The sequence below is a fragment of the Lepidochelys olivacea genome, assembly GCF_965140295.1.
Source record: "Lepidochelys olivacea isolate rLepOli2 genome assembly, chromosome: 10".
NCBI lineage: Eukaryota > Metazoa > Chordata > Testudines > Cheloniidae > Lepidochelys > Lepidochelys olivacea.
The window spans coordinates 56,591,907-56,617,712 of NC_140420.1; the positions used below are offsets into that span (position 1 = coordinate 56,591,907).

Consider the following 25,806-nt stretch of genomic DNA (forward strand, 5'->3'; position numbering starts at 1 on the left):
GATCTGGAACCTTGAATGCTAATCTCCACTGCTTCAGGATAACTTTGCACTATGCCACTGCTAACACCTGCTCTGAGCAAATCTAATTGACATGGTGTTAAAAATAGTGCTGGCCATGAGAACTTTGTCAACACTTGAGCCCCCACCATTACTAATATCAGTCTAATTGTTAGCAGTAACAGGAAAATTTCCGTAGTGTAAAGACCTGAGTTGGAGACTTATTCCAGTCCCTTGAAAAGCAGAGGCAGATAAAGGAACTCGTAGTAAGGAAAAGCTATATTGAGGATATTTGCTGGCTTGAGTGCTAATGGAAGAATGTACGTGTTTGACATATCAAAATTACTCTGATTCTATAATAATCCGACTTGATTAACTTAATTAGATTTCTTGTACTTCGGTTAGAACACTTTTTTTTTTTTAAACTCCAGTCTTAAAAGGTTTGAGTCCCTTTGCCCTGGCCACCCAAGCTCTGTGTTTATATCCTGAGTAACCCCAAGAAGAATCTAAATTGTGTTTAAGCGTGGTTATTAAACTTATTTCTTATATTACCATAGATGGGCTATAGTTAGGGTTGGAAGGATTAGAGTTTTACTGGTAAATGTCAGTAAACATTGATTTTACCATATGCTCACAAACCAATGTAAAATACTTCCATCAATGATGATAAAAATTTAGATAGGCAAAGTAAGAAAAATGCTGCTTGAGAACTTATTAGTGTTTAATTTAAAGATATTTACTTTGTGTATACTTTTGTTTATAATATAAACAAACCCCAAGCTATTAGACAGCATGCTTAGGTTTTCTACATACAAATAAGCAAGCATGTTTATTGATTAATTAAAAGTAAAGTTCAGTAGAACCTCAGAGTTATGAACATCAGAGTTACGAACTGATCAGTCAACCACACATCTCATTTGGAACTGGAGGTACGCAATCAGGCAGCAGCTGAGACAACCCCCCACCCCCCAAATACAGTATATTACTGTCTTAAACCCATAAACTACTAAAAAAAAAAAAAAGGGAAGCAGCATTTTTATTCTGCATAGTAAAGTTTCAAAGCTATATTATGTCAATGTTCATTTGTAAACTTTTGAAAGAACAACCATAACATTTTGTTCAGAGTTACGAACAACCTCCATTCCTGAGGTGTTCGTAACTCTGAGACTCTACTGTAAGAATTTACTGTTTGACTTTTCAACAAACCAGGCTAGAAGTAATATAAAAGAGGCATATTTTGTTTAAATTCATAGAGGAATGATTAAACAGTTTGGATTAGTTTGCACATTTGTAAAATGACCATGTTTTTTGTCTATTTTAAATGATCATGTATTTAATTGGTTCTTAGTAATTATACCTAGACAAAAGTGTGTATGTACGTGCGTGTACCCACCCAAAGTATATATAAATACAATATACTATATATATTTATTTTACTCATACAGGTATTATCACTAAGAACTAATGAAACAGTAAGTTAAATGAGCTTGATGGAAGTAGAGATTTTTTTTCAGAAAGTGACTTAAAATTTGTACTTTACTAGCTTACCTCTTTATTCAAAACTGACTTTAATACTAATACTATTATGTGACACATGGCTCATGCTAAAAGTTACTCTTGCTATCACGATATAAGCTTTTTTTCCTTTTCAATTTAAGTATTTTCAGAGCAGGGAGCTTGACTTTAATGTTTTAAAGCACTGAGCACACTTTCAGTGAACTACAAATAAAATTAAATAGCTTGAAATAAATTAGAGTTGTTATCAACCAAGTTAACAAAACGATTAGTTAGGCACATGTTTTAAAAACTTATTTCCATCACAGTAACGTTCACCTTTCTCCATCTTTGCAGTAAAAGTATTTTTTTTCATAGCTTTAAAGATTCATTTGAAATTCATTTTCATGGTTGGAAAAATCAGACTTGTGACTTATCACTTTTGAAAATTCTACCCCATAGCCTCTTCAAACCATTTCCTGCTTGACTTACTAATACTAATGTCAATTGCAAGCAGGATTTGACCCATATCCGAAGACACAACAAAGCAAAATGTTCCTCACCAAAGGGCTTCCCAGCAGTCCTCCACGGTTTGATGGAATCTATGACTTTGATGTAGCTGAGTAGTTTTCTGTCCATTACAGGACCACAACCTGCAGAAGGGAAATACAATTTCTTAGCACATTTTTTTGTACTAACTACTAAGTACCCAGTCCTGCAAGCTTTACTCATGAGATTAGTACCATTACCAGCGGGACTCCTTCCAACTAAAGGTTGTAGAATTGGATCCAAATATTTTTTTTCCTACTCATTTTATAAAAATGTTGATGTAAGCAATGTGAAAGAGGAGAACGGATTTGTCTGCGCATTGTGTGTTGCAAATGAAGACGTACTCAGTGATGTCACCTCACATTTGTTGAGATAATGGCAGAAAATGTTCCTACAGAGGGAAATGATGCAAATTGTCTTTCATTTGGCTGTCCAGTGTTGGAAAACAGATGAGATAGCATACATGGTATAATTTGATTTCATATAGAGTTATAGTGAAGCTATTTGCAGCCAGTTTGGTCTTAGCATGGACATGTTTTAAGTAATTTGGTGATAGTGACATTACTTTCTTGAGTAACTGCAGATAATTTCGTAGGCATGGCAGGTCCAGAACTGAACGTTTCATTTAATCAGGGACCTCATTAGATGTATCTGTAATTCACGTGAGGGGACACTGTCTCATGAAAGTTGGCTCAATATTTGTTCATTATGGTTGTTTGAGTATTGTATTCTTTAACTGTATTCTTTAAAACAACCTTGTTTTGTTTTAAAGGTTTGGCCAGTTTATCGGATAAGATTAAATTTAATAAAGCAACGCAAACTTATTTTTAGTTTGTATTAGTACACTGCTCCTTTGATACAATGTCCTCATCTACACTGGGGAAATTTAATACACACACATCTTTTGGTTTAACTAAATTGGCTATAGGAATGGTGCCAGTTGAGGCTTCTCTACATTGCAGCTCTAACCAGTTTGAAAAATGGTTCAGTTTGAATTTTGAGGAAAATTTCTCTAGTGTAATCAAAGCCAATTGAGCCTTGATACCCTATTGGTTCTCTTTCTGACAAAGTTTCTGCCACCTGCATACTCTAGCAATTGCTTTTTGTGTCTGTCCACGTGGCAGATTTACTAGGGGAAGGCAGCAGAGCATCATCTGTGGAAAGCCCTCAATCTTGGACTTTGTTGCCTCTTGCTGTCTGCCAAAACTAGGGCTTAATAACTTTTAGCAAAATGCACAAATTAGATTTGTTGCTAGCAATTGGGGCTGGATAATGGTTGGTTTTGATTTTTGTATTTCTCTCCATTTGGACAATGGCATAGATGAGTCAGTTTCACTTTTCTCCACAGTGAGTTTTAAGTCAGTTCCCCTTTCAGGTTCTTATGCAGGAGGCCCATGTTGCAATTTCTGAGAGGTAAAGAATGCAAAGGAATTTAAAAAAGAAAAATTCCATTGGACTTTGAAGATGATTAATGAAAATATTTTACAGATCTTTATTGTTTTGTGAAAGTTTATTTTTGTAAAAAACGAAAGTTACCATGCATTAAACAAGGCCCATTTCTCTAACTGAAATAATTTCAGTAATTTAAAAACAAAATGCTCATTTGGTCTTCTGCTGAGATTTTGCACAGTAAGCCAGGGTTTAATCAAAAGTTGATTCATTTTTACCTGAAGTGGAAACGAGGTTAGCTTTCATGACTTGGGCTTGCATGTTCCTTGTATTTGTCACATTTTTGTACATCAGAAAGTTCCTCCTCCCCTAAAGCACACAAATAGTTAAAACCTCATTTTGGAGCCTGATTCAGTTCTAGTGACTACAACAGGATCAGGATTCAACCATGAGCCCCCAAGACAGTAAGAAATATTTGTGCTTTTAGGAGAAAAGCATACTTACTAGATCAGTAAGATCCACTTTTGATTTGTTGTCCATTTTATGGTCTGAAAAGACTGTTGGTGTAGAAATTAAAGATGGTCTCTGAAAGTAAGAAAAATAAAATAAATCAAATAATGATACAGGTTCAATTATTTTATGTAAAATAATTCACACACATGCTATTTCAAATATATTTTAATTTTTGTGCATAACAAAGTACTTATTTATATTCACAGATAAATGTTTTAAAAGAACACACAGTATTTTATTTGAATACATAATGACTCTAATATAAATTTGAGTGTAAACCTATTTTATTATAAACTAAATTGTACCAAAAGAAACAAAGTTGCTCACCTGGCACAGAAAGACATGATGTAATCAGTTTAGGTGTTGGCTTGAGACTGGATTTATCTTATTTTCTGTACAACTAGTTTCAAGTAATGACTTCACAATGAGTTTAACATGGAGTCTGTGACCTTATGATGTGTGAAGCAGCCGTATCATCATTTGATACCTTAAACTGAGTTGCTGTATTGTGATATTTATTACTGCTTAAAAGCTGTCTTAAAAAGTGGTTATTAGCACAGAAGTGCACCAATTAATTAAGTGGATCATTGATACAAAAGGGAGGAAGAGTTTAGATTTGAAAATGTGTTCTTATGAACGGGCACAAAAGGGACTACAGCGCTATGGCAAAAAGAGGAAGAATAGTTTTCCTCCTTAATCCAGGAAAACCCACTACACCAATTTATTGGGAAATACCACATGTGTGACTCTTCACTTTTTAAAAAAATCTTTAGTTTTGTGTCCTCAATTTCCTGCTGCCAGGGCCTATCACAAGTGAACATTCCAAATTATTTCAATCGGTCCATTGGATTCTCTCAGCTCCATGCTTACCTTGCATGTTCTACAACACTGGATGCTCAAAGCTTCAACACAGGATCATGTACTTTGATGCTGTTGACACCATCACACTATGTAGACAGTGTAAGAGTAGTTTTTTAAATGTTAAATAGTTCTTGGCAGAATATCATCAGTAAATTGTAACTTATTTGCAATACGCTATGTTAGTACTCAAGACCATACAAGGAAATTGATTTATAAGCAAAACATACTTTACCCTAATTTTGCTTAGCTAAAGTATGGAAACTATCGTGTAGTTAAAATATAAAATTTCAAATGGATCCTTTGAATCAAGGTAATATGTACTCAATGAACCTTCCAGCCATTCAGAAAGGACTAAAGTCTGGGGTTATTTATGGAATAGAACTCCCATTGAATTTACCAATCATTAGTTCTTAGCAATGTAAAAAACACATACTAACTAATCAGACTGATCACTACAGCCTGAGAGCTTTCTCCATAATAACCAAATGTAGAATGTGGTTGTAGATACAAAGAACCAAATGTTACCCTTAATTACACCTATGTTTTGACTCCCAGTGATGCATGATTGGACCTCATCTCTAAATATGATAACAAAACAGTTCATATGCCCATCATATTTAATGGCTGAAGTCAAAGTTATCCAGATGGAAAAAATTAAATAATTTTTAATTCCCATTCTTCAGCTGATATTAAACAAACGTACTTACAGGTTTTAGTTCCGAGGCCTATACATTATTTATTTGTAAGTTTATTGAGCATGTATAAAATATGAACATGGAACGTTGAAGTGTTTGGTGACTTTTGTTTTGGCCTTTTTTGGAACTGGGATGATCAGTAAAATAAGTACATTCACTAAAATAGCCACATTGTGGAATGGTCATGGGAGACTACAGTAATTAATTTTACACTGAAATAGCACTATGTGAATGCAATTATTACTCTTCAAAGGCAGCCATTGAATGGTGAGCAGACCATCTAGCAGGCCAGGGCATTGGCAAAGAGTGAGTCTACAGGGTGGCTTTGTAATCTGCATCATCAGAGTTTCCACAAAATATGTTTCTCAACCAAGAAGTATATGGTCATGGTGAAGTAAGGAAAACGACATGAAATCAGCCTGGATATCTTGTTACCTGGACTTGAAGTAAGTTTAGGACTTTGTTAGCAACCGTGAGACCAGATTCTGATATCTTCACTCACAAAGAATACTATTTCAAACCATGAGTAGGCTCACTGAAATCTCTGGGACTACTTGTAGAGTGGGGCAATACTTAGTGAGAGTAAACAGCAGAATGTGGCTCTAGCTAATTATGAGACTATATTCCCCTTCTTTCAGTTCTGTAAGGAAAAGTGACTGAACTTCAACTCCCTGATGAAAAGTGGTTGCAGTCTGAGGATTTTATAGTTTAATCATGTTTTAGCATCTGGAATAAATAGGCTTCTAATCAATGGGATAGTATTCCCTGCTTAATTCAGTAGTGTTTTTCTAGGATACATTTTTCCAATGGGGTTGTCTGTGAAATAGTACTTTTTAATGTGTGAATTAAATAAAGGACCAAGTTACTGGCAGATATGTGTTGAGCAATGAGTGGGACACTTCTGATGCTAATTAGTTGTGGTGTTGCATCAAAGAGGTTCAAGCAAAATCAGCTGATTCTGTGTCCAGGAGCAGATTTCATATTCAAAGCATCAGTGATACACAGGAATACATTTTATTTTTGAGGCCGGCATATGGAGTGAAACAAAGGTACAGCTCTAGTAAGCTTTACCATTTTTACTTGTTTTCTCTATAAGCATATATTGCCTCCCCACTCTAATAAAGCTGAACTTTTTTGCTGGATAAATATTTGAGAGGAAACTGACTTTTTTTTAAAAAGGTAAGGATACAGATACTTTAATATTAGTTGTGCTACACAAAATGAAGTGTAATTTGTTTTTGTTAGCTATAGATAACCACTTAAAAATGGACCCCAAGCCCAGGGACAGTGAATGCTCTATTTCCTTTCAGATTGTAATAAACACAGCAAGGTAACTGGATAAAAACATTATTTCACAGTACTGATGAAGGGGTTGCTTTTCAGCCTGGTTGAAAAGTGATCATACTGCTGTATTTGACAGAGGTTGGAGGTCACAATTGGAAACTTTAAATTATAGCCTATTGCTAGGCAAAACATTAGTCCATCTACCAAGTATCCTGTCTTCTGACAGTAGCCAGTGCTAGAGGCTTTGGAGGGAATAGACAAAACAGGGCAATTATCAAGTGATCCAACTCCTGTTGTCCAGCTGGAGGCTCTCCCAGCTGGAGGTTTAGGGATAGCTTGAGCATTGGCTCATTTCCCTGACCATCTTTGCTAATAGGGACTGAAGACTCTATCCTCCATGAATGTAATACTTTTTTTAAACTCAGTTTTGGCCTTCTCTCCATCCTATCGCAATGAGTTCCACAGGTTGACTGGGCTTTGTGTGAAATACTTTGTCTTAAACCTGTTACCTATTTTCATTGGGTGACCCCTGGTGGTTATGTGAAGGGGTAAGTCACACTTTGCTATTCACTTTCTCACCCTCATTCATGATTTTATAGCTATTAATCATATGCCCCCTTGCTTATACCCCAAATGCTTATTCAAACTATGTGGCACCTCAGAAAAGCTGTGCTAGTCTCTATGATTTCCTACTGAAGAGGATATCAACTCAAATCCAGCCAACTGGGCTATAAGTAGTTTGACAAATTTAGGATTTTAAACAATTCTATCTTACAGGACACCTTCCCCAAGCTTCTCCCCCACCCCATTTCATGCATGAGGTATGTTCTTCTCAGCTATATGAATAATAAGCCTCTATGCTAGAGTGTATTAATTTATACAATTCTTGAAAAGGGACCAGCAAGACAACTTGTTTGTGTAGGTACAGCTAATTTACTCCCTTTTGTTAGAGATGAGGAGACTGTCTCTCTATGAAGCCATTGCTAATAGCCAACTTGTTTGCCTAATTTGATTACCTGTTCCTCAAACTTCATTTCCATCCCAATTGCTCAGGTGTTCTTTAGCAAAGCCTGATTTTCTTCAGTTCCCTTTTCCACTGGGTTATCCAACAGTCCCAATTTTTTTAAATCAAGAAAGTAACAATACCTCCTGTCAGGTTCCTTCCCCACTCTGAACTCTAGGGTACAGATGTGGGGACCTGCATGAAAGACCCCTTAAGCTTATTCTTACTAGCTTAGGTTAAAAACTTCCCCAAGGTACAAATTTTGCCTTGTACTTGAACAGTATGCTGCCACCACCAAGCATTTTAAACGAAGAACAGGGAAAGACCACTTGGAGACATCTTCCCTCCAAAATATCTTCCCCAAGCCCTACACACCCCCTTTCCTGGGGAGGCTTGAGTGTAATATCCTAACCAATTAGTTACAAAATCATCAAAGATCCAAACCCTGGGATCTTGGAACAGTGGAAAAATCAGTCAGGTTTTTAAAAGAAGGTTTTTATTTAAAAAAAAAGGTAAAAATCATCTCTGTAACATCAGGATGGAAAATACTTTACAGGGTATTCAGATTCAACACAGAGGATCCCCCTCTGGGCAAAACCTTAAAGTTACAGAAAACAGGAATAAACCTCTCTTAACACAGGGAAAATTCACACAAAACAAAAGATAAACTAATCCGCCTTGCCTGGCTTACCTATACTGGTTGCAATATTGGAGACTTGGATTAGGATGGGTTGGAGAAGATGGATTTCTGTCTGGCCTCTCAGTCCCAAGAGAGAACCACCACGTAAAAAAGAGCACAAAACAAAAGCCTCTTAGAAATACATGCATGGCCCCAGATGAAGTGATTCATCTAATCTGGACTTCTGCCAGCTGCAATGGCATTAAAAAAAAAGTGAACACTCTGTGCCCACTCCTGTGCAATCCTGAGGAGATATTCTAGGTATTGATATGTACTTAGGGAAAACAAAACATGCACACCACCTTTGTTTAAATATATTGAATGCTTATGGCTTTGCTGTCTGGACTCTTTTTGAAGATAAAAATTTCTGAGAGCCATGTTCTTAATGAGCTAAACTTAGGGCTTGTACACACCAGTGCTTACTTCAGTATAATGTAAGTCACTCCCAGGCATGGAAAAGCAGTGCAAGTTACACAGATCTAAGTGCTGGTGTGGACAATGTGGATGGCAGGAGAAGCTGTCCCGCTGACATAGCTACTGCTGCTCGGGGAGGTGGAGTGATGCTGATAGGAGAGCTCTCTTCTGTCAGCATGGAATACAGTGGTACAACTACATCAGTACAGCTGCACCACTGTAGAGATTCTAGTGTAGACTAGCCCTTAGGTTGCCTATATTCAATATAAGGCCTAGTTTACACGCAGGATTCACTCTAAACTGCATTGGTCACTTGGCATATACACATGATGTCCTCGCACAGTAGGTAGAGCAAGTCCTGTGAAACTTGAGACCTAAACCTGGGCCAGACAGGGTTGAAAGATGTAGGTATTCCATATTCCAAAGAAAGCTGTTTAGCCTGCTTTATAGGAAACATGCGTTTAAACAATTTGGTTTAGACGGTCACAAACTTTAGAACCTTTAGTCTTTATCTGATCATTTTGAACATTAGAATCTGATACCTAGAAAACAGTCTTCATTACTCAGCATTTTTTTATTCACATCACAGAAAATACACACAGTTTGGTCCTATTATATAGGATTTTTGGAAATTTAAGCAAACAAGTTTAGCGAAGTGTCTGACAGGACATTACAGCTTAGTGTTCCTTTCAACATACTAAAAATAGGAAGCCTTCAAACCTCTTAATAAACAGACTGGTGATGTATTGCTTTGAAATGCTGTGGTACAACAGCTAAATATTATCAAGTGTTTACACATTGCTGTTCAGACTCATAGCTTTGCACAAATATGCAGTTACATAAATTGTTTTAAATACCTGGCATAAAAAAAGTAACATTTCAATGTTCAGCTCTCAAACAAAAAAAATATAAAAATAATGCAGATTAAGTGCAAATACAGATATACAAATGAGTCTCTACATGAATACAAAACCTTTAAAAATTAAATACTGGACTTCATTCAGTCACTTAAGTGCTAGTCTTTTTACCAGGCTTGAACAAAAATAAATTGATTTGTGAAACTTGTTTTAAAAGAAAAATACCGAAGATTTATTCATTCTTCATAGGTTTATTCCTTTCGCATCCATTATGGAATCCCTTAGTACCATCAGGACCTTTGGGTAACCGCAATACTCCTACAGGTAATCCATCTGCATTTTGTATTTTCCGGGCAAGCATTGGGCTACTTACTGGACTTTGTTCTTGGGTTACAGTTTGAGCTTGTCTTCTCCTCTGAACCCATGGGCTACTAGAAGGAGTAATACTGCTATCTGAAGAGTAATCTGCACATTTCCTTGAGATTTCAGGGCTAGTGCTAGGGTTAAGTTTGCCATCTTCAGCAAGCGGAGACTTTTTGGACACTTTGCGCAGAGAAGATGGGCTATTCCAGGGGCTTGACCTAGGTGAAACATTAGGGCTCAGGTGGTTGTTCTGATAGGTGGTAGGGCTCAACTTGCTGGTAGTCTTGCGTCCAGATAGTGGAGATGTAGGATTACTCTCTGGATCAGAAGAGCTGTTTGCTGATGATTCATCCCCAACATACTGAAGTTCCTCAACTCTCTTATTCAGGGATTTAATTTTGTTGAGAGACTTGCTGGGATCTTCGTCATGGTTCTTGTCTTTCACAACTTTTTTCTTTGGAGGCTTCATACCTATCAGGGTAACTTTCATGCCAATTTCATTATTCTTTTCAATACACATGATTTCATGAGCTTTAATTGCTGCATCTACTTCTTCAAACTCTATTATTGCACATTCCTTTGTTCCAACTTGGGTGTATCGATTACTGAATCTCTTGACATCAGGTGGAAGATCCTTACCAGGTTTGAGAATGCGAACGGATGAAATTACACCAAAAGTAACAAAGGTCTTGAAAAGATGCTCCATCATCTTTTCTTGCATGCATCCATTTTCTTGATCCTGGCTCAGAACCTGTAGCTCAGAAATCAAGTGGATATCATACACAAGCAGCATCTTGCTAGGCAGGGTCTCACTAGCAAACACTGGAACTGGGGTATTCCTTCTAACCTTTCTGCTATCTTCATTCAGCTCAAGAATGTCTGAATACTTCAAAGCATAGGCTGTGATTCTCCAGTCTCTGGTAAGATGTTTTACCTTTAAAAAAAGGGTTACACTTTAATGCAGCTCATTAAAGCCACCAAAACTATAGTTCTCTACCCCTATTGAAAACCTGAGACTGCTATAGGGTTGGATTTCAAATGAAAGATCAGCCAAAGTCTTCTATAGTATCCCTCCTGAACAGAAAGTAGGTTTAAAAATGTTTCCCTACTGTCACTGTGATCATCAGTACAATGTTGTGAACTTCCTGTTCCTTTTACATGATTGGAGATCAAAGTTATCACCAACTGCAGACTTACCCAGACTAAACAAGTCATTATTTCTATGGCTATTCTATGCCTCTTCAAGAGTTCTTAGAATCTTTCTACTCCCATCTCATCACAGAGGCATGCTTATGCTGCATATTCAACAGTTGCTTTGCCTGCTGCATCAAATTCCAAACAGGTTGCCTCCCCCTGTGTCCCATTACCTTATTTTTGTGCTTAATTTTAGAAAACTATTAAACAGAGTCCCTACCCTTAATAGTTAAAAGGGGCACTTCCATAGTGCCTTTCAGAATATCAAAATATAAGGCCTAGGACCCACAAGTCCTGACTCTCAGGGCACTGTAGCTATTGGACCAAACTGTACAGCCAAGTTCTTAAGTCTGCAAAGGTCAAAAGACATTGATCTCTCATCAGGATGGTGCTGGCTCAAAAAAAAAAAAAATATCTACCATGTAATTTTAAAAGTCTCCCCCCTAAAGCTAGGAGTTTCTCAGGGGGAAAAAAAGGTAGGTTAAGATCTTGCTTGGTAGGATCCAAGAAAGGGATGCTTTTTCTAAATTTCACTCTCCCTTAGGCTTGAGGGACTTACACAATTTCTTGGGCAAATCAAGAAGTTTTGTCTGATTATTTATGCAACATTTTAGAAGCAAAGAACAAATGTAACAGTAGGATGTTAACTGCATCAACCCTTCAGACTGGCCAAAACCAATGTGCCCTATCTGTTCAATAGCTCATTAAGTTGGATAGAGTAGATTTAAAAGCCCCTCAGAAATGAGCCTACCTTTTTGAAAGAAGTGAGTAGCTTAACACTGACATAGCCCATCTTATTTCTTCTCACATGCTTTAAGAGGAAGGCATCTTTCTCAAGGTTCTCATCTGAGAAATAATATTCAACCTGTGTTATAAGCTTCTGGATCAGCTCGTTATCTGGGGGTTTCCAGTCCTGGTCAAAGTCCTCACCATCATTCTCCCCGCCACTAGAACAAGACAATGAAGTCATTTTATAAACTGATCTTAGTCTGGTCATTGCAGTCTTGCTTTATACTGATAAAGCTAATGAAAAGCAAGTTGGCAAACTGCAGATACTTGTTTAGAGAATGCTGTGCTAGAAATATAATATATTTGATTCACTAAACTAAGCAATATTAACCCACCCGTCTGCTCCAGCACTGAGCTTTGTTTGACAATGAATCTTAGCTGATTCCATCATCTCCACTGTACAAATGTAACATCAAACATGAATTTGAGGACAGGAATGGGGAGAACAGGCTGTTACATGAGAAACTAAGAATACCGATTTGAAGCAGATGCAAGTTCCATCACAACAGTTTACTCCTCTGAACAGAAAACAACAACTGTGCCTATGGGGACAATCTAATTTTCACTTGTGACCCAAACAACTAAACCACCAACTCAGAGTGAAAGGCAACATGCATTAACTCACAGAACCATGTGGGCACCTGAGCAAAAGCAGACTCTTGTCAAATTATTTGATAAACAATGAGTAGGTTCAGTCAGTTCTCCCTGTGCAGCAGGATGCCTGTTCAGAGATGGAATCTTTCCAGTCAGCCTAAGGAGCCAAAGTCCTCAGCTCACTGCAAGAGCAGATTTCGCAGAACAATGAGTCATGTACTTCAGCAGTTCACAAACACTACACCACAAGTCCAAGTCTTCAGCCAACTTCTAACAAAATAAGATGTAGGAGCACCAATGTTTGGTGTTATGCAAAGCTTATTTTATCTATCACTGCTTCCCTTTTCCATCTGAAGCTGCTAAAAAAAAATTACTTTAGACTTTTTCTTGTGAGGACAGTTGTATAACAAGCAATGAGCCAGAAAACAGTGCCCTAATAACCTGCAGTGCAAAAATATAGTTGATGTTTTAAAGCTAGGATTCCAACAAGCATTTAAACATTGAAGAGGACTAAGACGATTATATTTTTTACACATTTTAAATGTCATTTCCATACCAAATGAAGACTCATATGCTAACCATACAACAGAGATAGGCTAGAGATGACAGTTTCAGATCCACGGTTTTGAGTCCGGATCTATTCTTGTTCAGTGTCCATCTTATTAACTTTGGATGTGTACAGACAGATCTCTGGGAAATAATTTAAAGTGCCTTTTTTGTTCTTCCCTCAGGAGAGGCCTTCCAAAGAGAGGTTCCAAAGAGACCTCTCTTTGCCTAAAGTTCTCTAGTGAACAAGTCATCACCTCTGTTGGACATCTCATCCAAAATAGTAATTCTTAATCCAGCCACACACACTTCTCATGGACCTCTGTCCCTCTATCATTCCCAATGCTTGTAATTTGAAGTACAAATCTGGGCAAATTAAGTTACCACATGTCATTGGGGCAAACAGCTCAACCCAAGAGTACATTCTGGAAGTACTATCAAGGTTCACAGAAGTTTAATACATAATTATACATGGGCTATCCAGGTACAGGTATGTGTTTTATCTATTAAAAGCTTGATTTGCAGTGGGGCCTCATCCTGGAATTTACTTGAGTACACAGCTTGTTGGATACATCTTAGATTTAAATAAAAATGCCTACCCAAAAAGCTGTTGGTGTCAAATCACAATGACCATAAAAATAAGTATTGATAAATTAACTCAGCTACCCAAGTAATTCAAATCAACAGAAAAGGTCCCTAAAACATCCCTTCTTCCTTCCCCCCAAATTTTATTTGGCTTTTGCAACAAGCTCCAAATATGATCATATTCATGCTATTGTGGAACAATGGAGGGAGCAATTTCCAGAGCCCCAACAGGGGGGCACTTTGTTGGCTGCTCACTATTAGGGTAAGAGGGAACGCTGCTTGAGCACCTCTGCTCTGGCAGTTTGTCAAGCAGTGATAGTGCACTTGCCTGACTAAGGGCATGGCTACACTAGAAACTTCAAAGTGCTCCCGCAGAGGGGATTAGCTCCATGAGGGGATTAGCTCAGACTCGGAGCCTGTCCACACTAGCGCTTTAAAGTGCTCAGATTTGCTGCGCCTCAGAAGGGTGATTTTTCACACCCCTGAGCCAGCAAGTGAGAGCGCTATAAAATGTAAGTGTAGACAAGCCCTGAGACAGCCTATCACTTGCAGATGCAATCTTGAGGCACCACCGTCTGTACCCACCAAGAGAGATTTAATCACATGAAGATGGCTGTTTTGTATACAAAAGTTCTACTTGGGTCAATGGATTTTGCACACAATACTTACTTATTGCTCACTCAGTTGTGGACACAAAGTCAGGTCCCTGGATAAATATACTGGAATAGTTCTAAGAAAGGTCTCCATATTTTAAGACCCTTTTAGCAAGTGAGGTGATGTTGGAAGTACAATTGAAAAGGGTAAGGGGAAGAGAGAGAGTGAATTTTTGTTTGAAAGCTAGTAACTTGTAGTACAGTTACTTTTAGATAGGGGCATCAGAGGGGGATGGAAAGGAAGACTTATTAGCATCCTAGTCTAAATAATTGACTATTTCTCACTTTGCTATGTCACTAAAGATAAAGAAAGTTATTTAATCTAATTAGAATATGGATTTTTAACTCTATCCATATCTTCACTTAGCTACCACTATGGAATTGTTTTAACGGGAAATTTAAGTACAAAACATACAGCTATCAAGGTTTTTTGAAGTGATTTTATTAGCATGGACATTTGCAACTACTGAGTTAAGATTAATGTGGGAAGAAAATCCAGGAAGAGCTTCATGCTTCAGAGAAAACCTTTTCATTTACAAAGGTCAGTACCACCCCCACAATATTAAAACACTGAATTCATCCTAGCTGGTCCTATTTTACTTTTTCCCCTCAAGTATTAGATATATGCCAGAAGCAGGATACCTCATCTCCTGATGCATTGGTCTGAGCTATACTGCATTGCTAGTTCTACCCACCTCAAACACCATTCACCTTTTCAATTCTGTTTGACAAGACTGTTTCACTTGGCACATTAAGTTTTTAAAAAAATTTTAGCTAAAATTTTCTATAAAATACTGAACATTGTCATTTCTATTTACAACCAGCTTTCTGCACTTGCTCTAGCTCTGGTGATCATAACCTGAAGAAATCACCATTTTCATAATACCATAAAAAAAGAAATTAATATTAAAAGGTGTTCAGGAATCAATCTTAGAAGGACACAAGGATTTTTTGTGAGAAACAAGCGTCTTAATAGATGTATATTGTCTACAACTTGCATTAAGTGTTTCTCTTTCTTTGGATATCTTTTATAAAGGATTTGACTGTCAAAGCTGCTTGGGCAGACTGAAAAACAACTTATTTAGGTTGTGACTCATCTGGAGATTACTCATACAGGAAACCAAATTCATCTGTGCACTGTGGGCAGAATGTGTCCTCTGGATATCAAAGCTGATAAGATTATCAATATATTAAGCTGTTTGGATACATTCTAACCTTTTGACAAACCTCAATGAAATCTCATTTGAAAGTGACTCTGCACTACAGTAATAAGCTTTGTATGATAAAAGCAAAATCAAAAGCACTGAACTGGGGTTCCACTGCCCTACTCACTGAAGACAACAGGAGTTTGGTATAAATTTAAATGGATTCAGGATTGGGCTCCAAGTAGTGGGAGCAGCACTAATTACCACCTTGCAAGTTGCAAAATTTCCTTTCTAAAGCACTATTTCAGACAGTCATATCATCACAAAACATTTCCAGTCTTAGTCTGTGCCCCAACATTTTTAAATTTGGTCAAAACCAAATAAAGCTGTTTTTGTGAAGGGGAGGGGAAACATCAGAAAAATATTTGTGTAACTTTTTTAAACTACCCATAAGCCAAAATAGCTGAGGATTGAATACTGCAATTTGCCTGGAAATAGACCGCAATGAAGTGTTCGCTGCCTTGACCTAGAGGAAATTGGTTTTCAGCTGCTACATTACAAGAGTCTCAAATTGCAAACTGAAAGTGTTGTAATGATTTGGAGAATGTCTATAGAATTTATGATTCTGGTTGATATTGTGAAGTTGTTCTTAGGAAAACTGCTATATCATGCAATGCTTCAGTCTATGGGTATGTCTATGCTACAGGACCTATACTGGCATAGCTACGTCCCTGTAGCAAAACTGGCATAACCTCATAGCATAGATGCAGCCTACACTGATGGAAGGGGTTTTTCTATCAGTGCAGGAACACAACTTTCTTGAAAAATGGTAGCTACATCAACGGAAGCATGCTTCCATCAGCACAGCTGCAGCTACACCAGGGGCTAGGTTGGCATAAGTTTGTCAGTCAGGGTTTGGAGTTTTCACACCCTCTGACCAGCATAGCTATGTTAACCTAACTTAAGTTTAGAACAGGCCTAAGTGTATCCACCATAGGCCCACAAGGCTTGTTGCATGTCCCTCCCAAACAAGATACAATGGGGGTCATTAGAACTCAGTGGAAACACCTGAATGACAATGGGTTAGCTGAGGCTGGGAGAAACTATTTCTTCTTACACATCTGCAGGGTGCTGGCACTTGGAGAGTGTAAAGTTCCTAAACAAGGCAAAAGCCCGCTCTACACTTAATTTAGATTGACATAGCTACATCACTCTGGGGCAATGAAAAATTCACCCTCCTGTGTACTGTAGTTAAGCTGACCTAACTGCTGTGTAGATACAGCTAAGTCAATGGAAGAATTTGTCCATCAGCCCAGCTAGTGCAGCTCAGGGAGATGGATTACCTAGATCTACAGTGATAGAAACTCAACTTATGTCCATATAGGAAGCCTTTATGCCATGGTCCTACAGTGGGACCACTACAGTGCTGCAATTGTGCTGCTGTAGCATCCATGGCATAAACGTTTAAAAAGAACTCACAGGAACCTTTGGGAAGGAGAAGAGGAGATGGGCATATTTTCATGGGTGGCAGTGATTTAGTTGCAGGGCCAAGCTCAGAGAAAGCAAGCTGACCTAAGATTGCAGGAAAAGTCAAAGTAGAGGCTGCAGCAACAATGGGACACCAGCCCCAGGAAAGCTCCAGAATGGAGAGAAAACAGACACAGGGAAATTAATGTAGGGTTTCTAATTTTGTACAGATCTGTGCATTTCTTCTGCTGTTAAAGAGCAATATTTTTTTTGGAATCTTGTGCAATCTGTGTTGTTACGTCTATCATGTGCCCCCTTTGAAAAGGTAAACTGCAGACCCAGAACACTTACATGGTTGGAGTTCTCAGAGAGGGTGTACCTCTGTATTGTACTATAATTGAGAGTGTGATATTGCAATTAAAGACTATAGAAATCAGCACAAGGAATGGGCTCAGCCATAGCTTATGGATGTCCTGATTTTTGAGTGCTTATCTATACTGTCTTCAATTTCCTTTAGCATATTAGATGGAACTTCATGTCAAACAGCTTTTACACTTGAGTATTCCTTTGTATTTTAAAGGGGTCTTTCTATTCATCCTAGAAATAGAAATACAATATGAAGTTAAAGTCAACTTGAAAATAATTTTAACTTAAAAGTAACTAGATTTCAGGTACTAAACCTGTCTGTGGTCCTTGGCCAACTTTTATTATTCTTTTTTTTTTTTTAAAAGTGTTTCCACACAAACAGTAAACTGACTTTCTAGTCTATCAAATGAACAAACTAAAAGACAGGGATTTAGAGCAGAGAGCAGTTGCCTTTCAGTTTATAGTAATTTTGGGTGTTGCCATTAACAAAAGTAGATAAAAAATTCAAAGAGAAATATTTTGGTTTGACTGTCTCTTTAAGCCATTCTGTCCCCCATAATCAATTATTAAATCGAAAATTAAATATGTATTTAATAACTATCAAGTTACCATAATTATAAAGCATTGAGGGGAACGAATGTCAATGTACATATTTAAAGTGGTTAATATTTTGCTGTCAGTTAAAAGTGGTCAGAAGCTTTCAATTGTATTACCAAAAAGCACACACAAAATTTGTGTGTTGATTGCTGAGTTATTAAATTAGTTCTATTTAAATTATGTTTTGTTTATGAGAGAGGTATCTTTCTCTACACAAGTTAAATAGCTAAGTGGTAATCCTAGATTATAGCATTTTAATGGGTAGAAGCAAATCTCTAACAAGATTACAAACCAGTGCTCAGAAATAACTAACCAGTAATCTGATTACTGTGTTTCTACTTCTAAAGAAATATCAAGTCTTATAATTCAACATACCATTTCTGATTAGGCATCACTCCTAGTGCAAAAGTTATCCTTCATTCAAATCCAAAGCTTTCTGCTTTTTGCATCTTTCCTGGCATCAAACGAGCCTCAATTCCCCTTTTCACTCCATTCCTCTCTCTTTTGTCATTGCACAGCATACTTCATTAGGGGGGTCAACAACAAAACAACTTTAACTATACTGGTATAGTTCAGGTTTCAGAGTAGCAGCCGTGTTAGTCTGTATTCGCAAAAAGAAAAGGAGGACTTGTGGCACCTTAGAGACTAACCAATTTATTAGAGCATAAGCTTTCGTGAGCTACAGCTCACTTCCTCAGATGCATATCGTGGAGACTGCAGCAGGCTTTATATATACACAGAGAATATGAAACAATACCTATTCCCACCCCACTGTCCTGCTGGTAATAGCTTATCTAAAGTGATTTCCAGCACAAATCCAGGTTTTCTCACCCTCCACCCCCCCACACAAATTCACTCTCCTGCTGGTGATGGTGATCACTTTGGATGGGCTATCACCAGCAGGAGAGTGAATTTGTGTGGGGGGGTGGAGGGTGAGAAAACCTGGATTTGTGCTGGAAATCACTTTAGATAAGCTATTACCAGCAGGACAGTGGGGTGGGAATAGGTATTGTTTCATATTCTCTGTGTATATATAAAGCCTGCTGCAGTCTCCACGATATGCATCTGAGGAAGTGAGCTGTAGCTCACGAAAGCTTATGCTCTAATAAATTGGTTAGTCTCTAAGGTGCCACAAGTCCTCCTTTTCTTTTTGGTATAGTTCAGGGATTGTGCAACTTTACTGCTTAACTTGGATATGATTATACCAGTATAAATGCATTCACACTGAGGGGCTGTAGCAGTATAACTATATTGGTTATAATATCCCCCATTCCCTCCTTAACCAAAAGTTATACTGATAAAAGAGTGGTTTAAACCAGGTCTTAGTCAGTTATGAATTTTAAGTTGTCAGAGCTCTTATGGTGTCCCTCTGGCCCACAGCATTTCCTTGCCTGTTTTTGGCACGGTATAGGCCTCCCTGTAAACACCAACTTTTCACCACTGCCATCTTCCCACAGTGTATTTGTCTTTGGCTTTCCACTCACAGAGACCCTAAGGTGAACTGAGCGAAGGACTAGTCTGGGTTTCATTGCAAAGCAGAGCCCAACAGTTCCATTAAGATTAAGAAGTCTCACAATTGAACCTGTAACAGGTGCAAATCATTTTAATACTGCTCACTCTATTTGTATATTTTTATTAAGCAAGTCTATGTGTATTTACATCATTAACAAGTTGGCATTTTAGCTAAATAATTGATCCCATACTATATATTTTATGTGTGTGTGTATATTATATATACACACACACTCTAATGACAAATACCAAACTGGAAATGGCAACCTACTAACTTGGAGTTATAGCTGCAACATGTAGTCTTCTCTTACACATCAAGTGTAGTAGTGGTGGCATGTAAGGGAATAATAACATATTTCTTCCACCCATGATTAATTGGATTAGCCTCTAACTCACACAGGCCTCATCTATACTAGGGGAAATGTTTTTACAATGTGGTAGCTAACACATTGTAAAACCCTAGTGCAGACAAGGCAAGTTTGTAGTCTTACAACCAGCTAAATCAAAGTAAACACTTTTTTTTAAACACACACACAGCATAAGATATACCCACAGACCTTGCCCACAACCACAACGGCATTGTCTATCCTGAAAAAATTAGTGTTATTGTCTACAAACAAAAGTTGTGTTTAACCAGACCAGCTCAGCCCCCTTATGTGCACAGAGTTATACTGGTATGGCTTATTCCGGTAAGGGAACAATAAGCTACATTGGTATGAAGCACTTTTATACTAGTATAACTGTTTCCACACTAGGTGTACTAGTGGAACTATCAATAAAAAAACCTCACATCCTTAACGGAAACAGTTATACTACTTAACCACCATTTAGTCCCAAGTCAGTCATGTTAACTGGTCACAGTTAACTCCATAGACCTCTCTACCATCTATAATAAAATCTGCACAGACGATACTTCCCAAAAGCAGTTTGATGGTCAGTATAGAAAAGTGCATCCTGCACTCTTTACATTATTCCATTCTTTTGAGCAATCCTCAAAAGATCATTATAGCCACAATACAGGAAGATTACTGTGCCTACAAGCAGTTCATCTACCTAACTCTTCATGATTACAGAAGATTTAATGTCAGGACAAGAAACGAGTAGCAGACAGAAGCCCTTCTAATTTCCAAAGGAGAGAGTTTTACTAAGTGCATCCGGTGCTCCACCTGGCAGCAATGCCCCATTTCATCTGAAGTAAAGCCATTGGACTGAGCTGTTTTGAGGCCTTTGATTCATTTATTTCTAGGGTAACTCCTTGTTGAGAGTGGCCACTGCATCACACTCCAGAAGGAGACTGACACAAACTAATTGTGCTAATGAACAATTCTGGAAATAGCTTCCAATCTCAGCACCACACCATGTAGCTCTAGTGTTTTGAGGCAACATTAAGGACTGGATTGGTTCTAATCCTCCTTTCTCCTCCAACCCTGGGTGAACTCTGCCATGTAAACATCACCCACCCAATCAGATTAACAAAGCCTCCAACTCAGAAGGAAATACCTAATCCATGATTTATATGAGAGGTTTGCTATGTGAGTACTGCAGGAGGGAGAGGATGGAGAGTCATGGCCAGGGGTATTTCACCCTTCTGGTGTCCAATAACTTCCCCAGCAAAGAAATGTATTTGCCCTCTCTATTAACACATTGCTATATATTAGCAAAGGATCATTTGGGTCCACAGTTTCCAAACTTGTGCATGATTCTCCCCCTCCCCCCATTCTTTAAGTCACTGAAGAGCCCCACAACAGAGATTTTGCCAGCCAGCAGGAGGGCAGGCTGCATTTCTAGGATTCAATAAGGGCAGTTAAACTCCAATGAAAGTTGTGGAATCCCCATCACTAGAAGTTTTTACAACAGGTTGGACAAACACCTGTTAAAGATGGTCTGGGTTTACTAGGTCCTGCCTCTGCAGGAGGCTGGATTAACTGACCTCTCCAGGTCCCTCCCAGCCCTACATTGCTCTGATTGACCCAGAGAGCTGGGAAGTGCAATCTGGCCCCTGGCTGCTCCTTCGGAGACGTTTGGCTTTTCCATAGTGGTTTTGCATGGAAATCTCTCCCCCAGGGTTCAGACAAGGTCATCACAGTGGGAGTTAAAGAGCTGAAAGGAGACCCCAGCACCTCTGCGGGGGGACGGGGGAGGTCACCACCTCCTCCAGCCACTGCCCGCGGCTCCTCCCCCACCTCGGGTTTCCAGCGCTAGTAAACCCGACCCGCCAGTCCAGCCCCCTCCCCGTCGAAGTGCCAGATTAGCAGGGGATCCCTCCCTCGCCTCAGCCCCCAGGCAAGCCTCCCGCAGACGGCGCCCTGCCAGACACGTCTCCAGCAATGCGCGTGTCTCTCGGGGGGCGGGGGCAGCCGCTGCCTGATGCGACGTCCATCCCGAGTTACACCAAGTTCCCGATTGGACCAGCGGCTACTCCCGAGCCCTCATTGCATCAGGCGCTGGCCACCCCCTTGCAGCGCCCCGGCCCATCGCGGGGCGAACACCAGTCTCCTACGGCGCTCGGCACCAGGCAGCCCCCGCCCGCGTCTAACACCCCGCGGGGCGGGGCAGCTCCCCCAGCCGCAGGGCCCCGCGGGGCGCAGCGCGGTCGGCGGGAGGGAGGGAGGGGTCCCCCTAGGTAGGCACTAACTGCCCCCGCTTGTCCGGGGCTCCCCAGCACAGCAGCCGAGCCGGGGGCCGGGCCGGGCGCCGCTCACGTCCCGGGGCCGCGCTGTACCTAGATTTCCCATATCTGCCGGAGTCATCCTCGCTACAGCTGCCCCCGCCCAGCAGGCTCAGACCCGGGGCTCCGCCGTCCTCCTCCTCCTCCGCCGGGATGGCCACTCGGATCCGCACTGGGCCGCTCCCCGGCTCCCCAGCGCCTGCCTCTCCGACCAGGCTCGGAGCGCCACCGGGCCCGTCCTCCAGCGGCTCCGCGCTCCGGCTGACGACCCCGGGCTGCTCCGGATCGGGGCCCTGGGGGCTCCCTGGCGGCAGCTCGGCCATGAGGCTCGGGTGTGAAGGGGGCGTCGGCGGCCGGTGCCAGGGCAGAGCCCGCCAGAGCCGGCGGAGTCTAGCGAGCAGCGATGCAGCTGGGCTGCCTGCAGCCGCCGCCGCCTTCTCCTCCCGCCGCGCCTCTGAGCCAGGCAGCGCCGCGGCGGCGCCCCCAGCTCCAGACCCCTCCTGCTCTTGGGCGGCCGGCCCCCGCCTACCTTCGCGGGGAGCCGGGGGGCCGGGCCAGCGCTCCCCGTCCGCCGCCCTCCCGGGCAGCAGCAGACAGAGGAGGCAGCGGAGCCAGGCGCTGAGCAGCGCGTACATGGCCGCCCCGGGGTAAGCCTAGCGCAGGGGAGGGGGCAGGCTGCGCGCCAGGGCTTTTATACCCGGGGGCCGGTCGGTGTGCCGGGCTGAGCCGCACGCCCTGGGCGAGGCAAAGGGGGCGGAGGGGCACAAACGCCCCATCCCGGGCAGCCGGGTGGGGGCGGGGATAGTTTGCGAGTGGGGCGAGGCCCCTCTCACCCCACCCAAGGAAGGGGCCGGGGGGTGGGGGTGTCTCTGGACGTGGGATCCGGGCAGCACCACCACCCTCGGGACAGAATCTCCCTCCTGTAGGCACCCTGTTTCAGGAAGGCGTGGAGTAGACCTCTCCCCATGTCGGCGAAGGACTCCGCTGGGTGAGTTTCCATGAGACAAGGGCTCACTCATTTGTCGGGGCAGGAAAGGGGTTATTGCACTCTTCTAAAGGAGAGTCACAGTTTGCCAGCCTTCTCCTAGTCACAACCTCTGTAATCCTCCTGTATACGCAGGAGGAGGCCTGGGAAAATCCCTTCATCCAAGCTAGTAGGGTGATTGAACCTCTGGATGTCATCAGGACCCTCCAGATATTAGGGGCTTTGTTTTATATACATAACTATAATCCCCTGTGCCCCCCCCCAAAGTCCTGATTTTTCACATTTAGCTGGCCTGCCCTATAAGTTAGCAACATTCAGTGGCTTCCAGGCCTGGGAATATGTGATATCCCAAGGTCAGTTTGGGGCTGAGAAGGGTAGACAGAGGGATGGCAAGCTACTCAAACTCAGTCACTGGACATTTCTGTCAAAATTACTATCCGCCAAATAGTTAATGTTATTTTATCTGTTGCCATTAGGTTTCAGAGTTAACAGTTCAATGCGCTGATTGGCATCAGTTCACACCTCTTTCCCCGGTGTTATTTTCAGCTATCTGAAGAAAGTGCTGCATCAGGTCAAAATAGATTATCTTGGCAACCATAAGAGGTAGGAATTAATTTTTTTAAATGTAATTAGAAAGTGATTGGGCCATCAGGGAAGTGCAGCTATAAGGGTTCACAATATTCCAGTTGGACTTCTGATTATCTTCTATCTATTCCTTGATTTGCATTCTTATGTGCTAAATATATTACAACATGCAGTTTATCTTAGTGAACAACTTTGAGACCTTAATGTGATTTTGCATCTAATGACTTCATAAAGAAATCACTGCATGCAATGCACAGCTTCCAAAGTATAATGTGACTGTCATACAAAGAAGTTTATGGTAACTATGAACAGCTTAAAGGAACTCAAGTAGCATTGTCTTTTCCTAGTATTTGAATATATTGAAAATGTCTGTTGTTTTAAATTGTTTACATTCCATCTTGAGTCTCATCTTCTGGAAAATTAAAATGGTTTATTCAATAGCTGCTGAGGTTGTAAATGTTTGAGAAATGGCCTGAAGATAACAAACATGAATAAACAGAAATGATTGCATACATTTTATTGTTTTATACTATAGGATCATAGATGTGCCTGGTGCTTTACAGAGAGACTATAGACATGGTACCTGCTCTGACCAGCTTAACTTTAACATGGGAGTTGCTCCATTGACTGTGTCTTGCCCATCTGTAAAATGTATTTCCCTGGTGGTATGCGGGAAAATACCCTAAAGAATGAGATGCACTCTAATACTGCAATGATGCAGGGTCATACACATACCATAGATAACACAATGTTCCTGTGAGGCAAGGGGGTGGTATTCCCATTTTATATCACCTGAACTCTCATTTATCAAACCTTTAAAAACGATTATATTGATAATCCAATGTACTACACTCGAGGACTTCACTAAACTCACTCATATCAATGGCACTTTTTCATCATAACTATTTTACTTCAAAGGCAAAAATAACAATACCTCATAGCTTATGTTCAAATAAATCTGTTAGTCTCTAAAGTGCCACAAGTACTCCTTTTCTTCATACTTACATAGTATCTTTCATCCAGAGTGCTTCAGAAATACTAAGTCAGTGTATAGGAGCAATCACTTCCTGCCCACTGAAATACATGGTTATAATCGTGTACCAAATACAACAGCATTTAGGAGAGAAACAAAGTTACCAACATTTTGCCAGCTAGGTGATAGGTGCTTTAGAATTCTCTGAAAGATGGAATTTGAACAGTACAACATCAGTCCGAAGTCTGGCTGTCGGTCAGAAAGTAGGGGGAGAACAAAATGTCTATGATTTCCCCCTGAAACACTGTGTGGATTTTTTTAAGTAAAACGTTTGCCATTGTATTTCCATGAATCAGGTGGCCAGCCTTCTCAGTCTAGGAGAAATTGGCTGGAGACTAGCATATGACCACTTTAGTAATCAGCCAGATAACTTCCAGATTTGGGTCTCTTTTATTGCTTTGCATTGTGGGATTAAGTGACTAGGCAAGAGTAAAATTAGGTTAGGTAGACAGTCTCAGAGGTTCTGGGTAGAGCTGAGCACTTTTCCATTTCTAATCCCTATGGCAGTGTTTCTCAACCTACGGCTCATGTGACATCCTCAGGGCCATACAGTATTCCTGAGGGAATTCTGCACCAAAAAAAAATTAAAAATTATGCGCACAATATTTTAAAATTCTGCAAATTGCATTTGTTAATAAATAAATGTGGTTCCAGCATGGCAGTGGGGAGCACAGGCCACTGGCTGCATTGAGGAGGAAGATCATCCTGAAGCCCCTACTTCCCCTAGTACAGGGACTCAGCAGTGAGGCTGCACCTCACCCTGACACAGTGCAAGGGCTGGGCCTGCCCCAGAAACAGCCAGGGGCCCTACCCCTCTGTGGGTGGGCAGGCTCAGCCCAGCAGGAGCCAAGTGTGGAGGGGCTTAGTGTGTGGGGGGAGATCCAGGTGTGGGGTGAGAGGTTTCTGTGTGGGGCAATCTGAGTGTGGACGTCTCAGTGGGAGATCTGGATGTACAGGGGTTCGTTGGGTGGTTCCAGGTACAGGGGCAA

The 25,806-nt window shown here is 40.6% G+C and overlaps 2 protein-coding genes and 1 long non-coding RNA gene across 3 annotated transcripts in view; 1 reads left to right on the forward strand and 2 right to left on the reverse strand.

Annotated features, from left to right (window-relative positions):
- The window catches only part of LOC311527529, an 11,326-nt gene extending 7,316 nt beyond the window's left edge, over positions 1 to 4,010 (reverse strand). Inside the window, exons 1-3 of the long non-coding RNA XR_014713356.1 lie at positions 3,934 to 4,010; positions 3,708 to 3,798; positions 2,055 to 2,144 (exon numbers count right to left, since the gene is read on the reverse strand). This is a non-coding gene — a long non-coding RNA (uncharacterized lncRNA). The remainder of the gene's footprint in view (positions 1 to 2,054; positions 2,145 to 3,707; positions 3,799 to 3,933) is intronic.
- A 4,254-nt stretch (positions 4,011 to 8,264) lies between these two features.
- On the reverse strand, positions 8,265 to 22,397 carry LARP6 (La ribonucleoprotein 6, translational regulator). Its single transcript, XM_084641340.1, has 2 exons — positions 22,269 to 22,397; positions 8,265 to 11,032 (listed from the first exon to the last, which is right to left on the reverse strand). Exon 2 carries the CDS (start codon positions 10,889 to 10,891, stop codon positions 9,968 to 9,970), a length of 924 nt encoding a protein of 307 aa, XP_084497466.1. The 5' UTR covers positions 10,892 to 11,032; positions 22,269 to 22,397; the 3' UTR covers positions 8,265 to 9,967.
- The window catches only part of LRRC49 (leucine rich repeat containing 49), a gene marked incomplete at its 5' end in the record, with an annotated part of 130,612 nt that continues 127,173 nt past the window's right edge, over positions 22,368 to 25,806 (forward strand). Inside the window, 2 exons of the mRNA XM_084641337.1 lie at positions 22,368 to 22,861; positions 23,746 to 23,802. Coding sequence (XP_084497463.1) covers positions 22,368 to 22,861; positions 23,746 to 23,802 — 551 coding nt within the window. The remainder of the gene's footprint in view (positions 22,862 to 23,745; positions 23,803 to 25,806) is intronic.

What these genes read in the sequence shown, in the direction of transcription:
- LARP6 (XM_084641340.1), bottom strand. Translation starts at nt 10,891, where the DNA reads ATGCTGCTTGTGTATGATATCCACTTGATTTCTGAGCTACAGGTTCTG.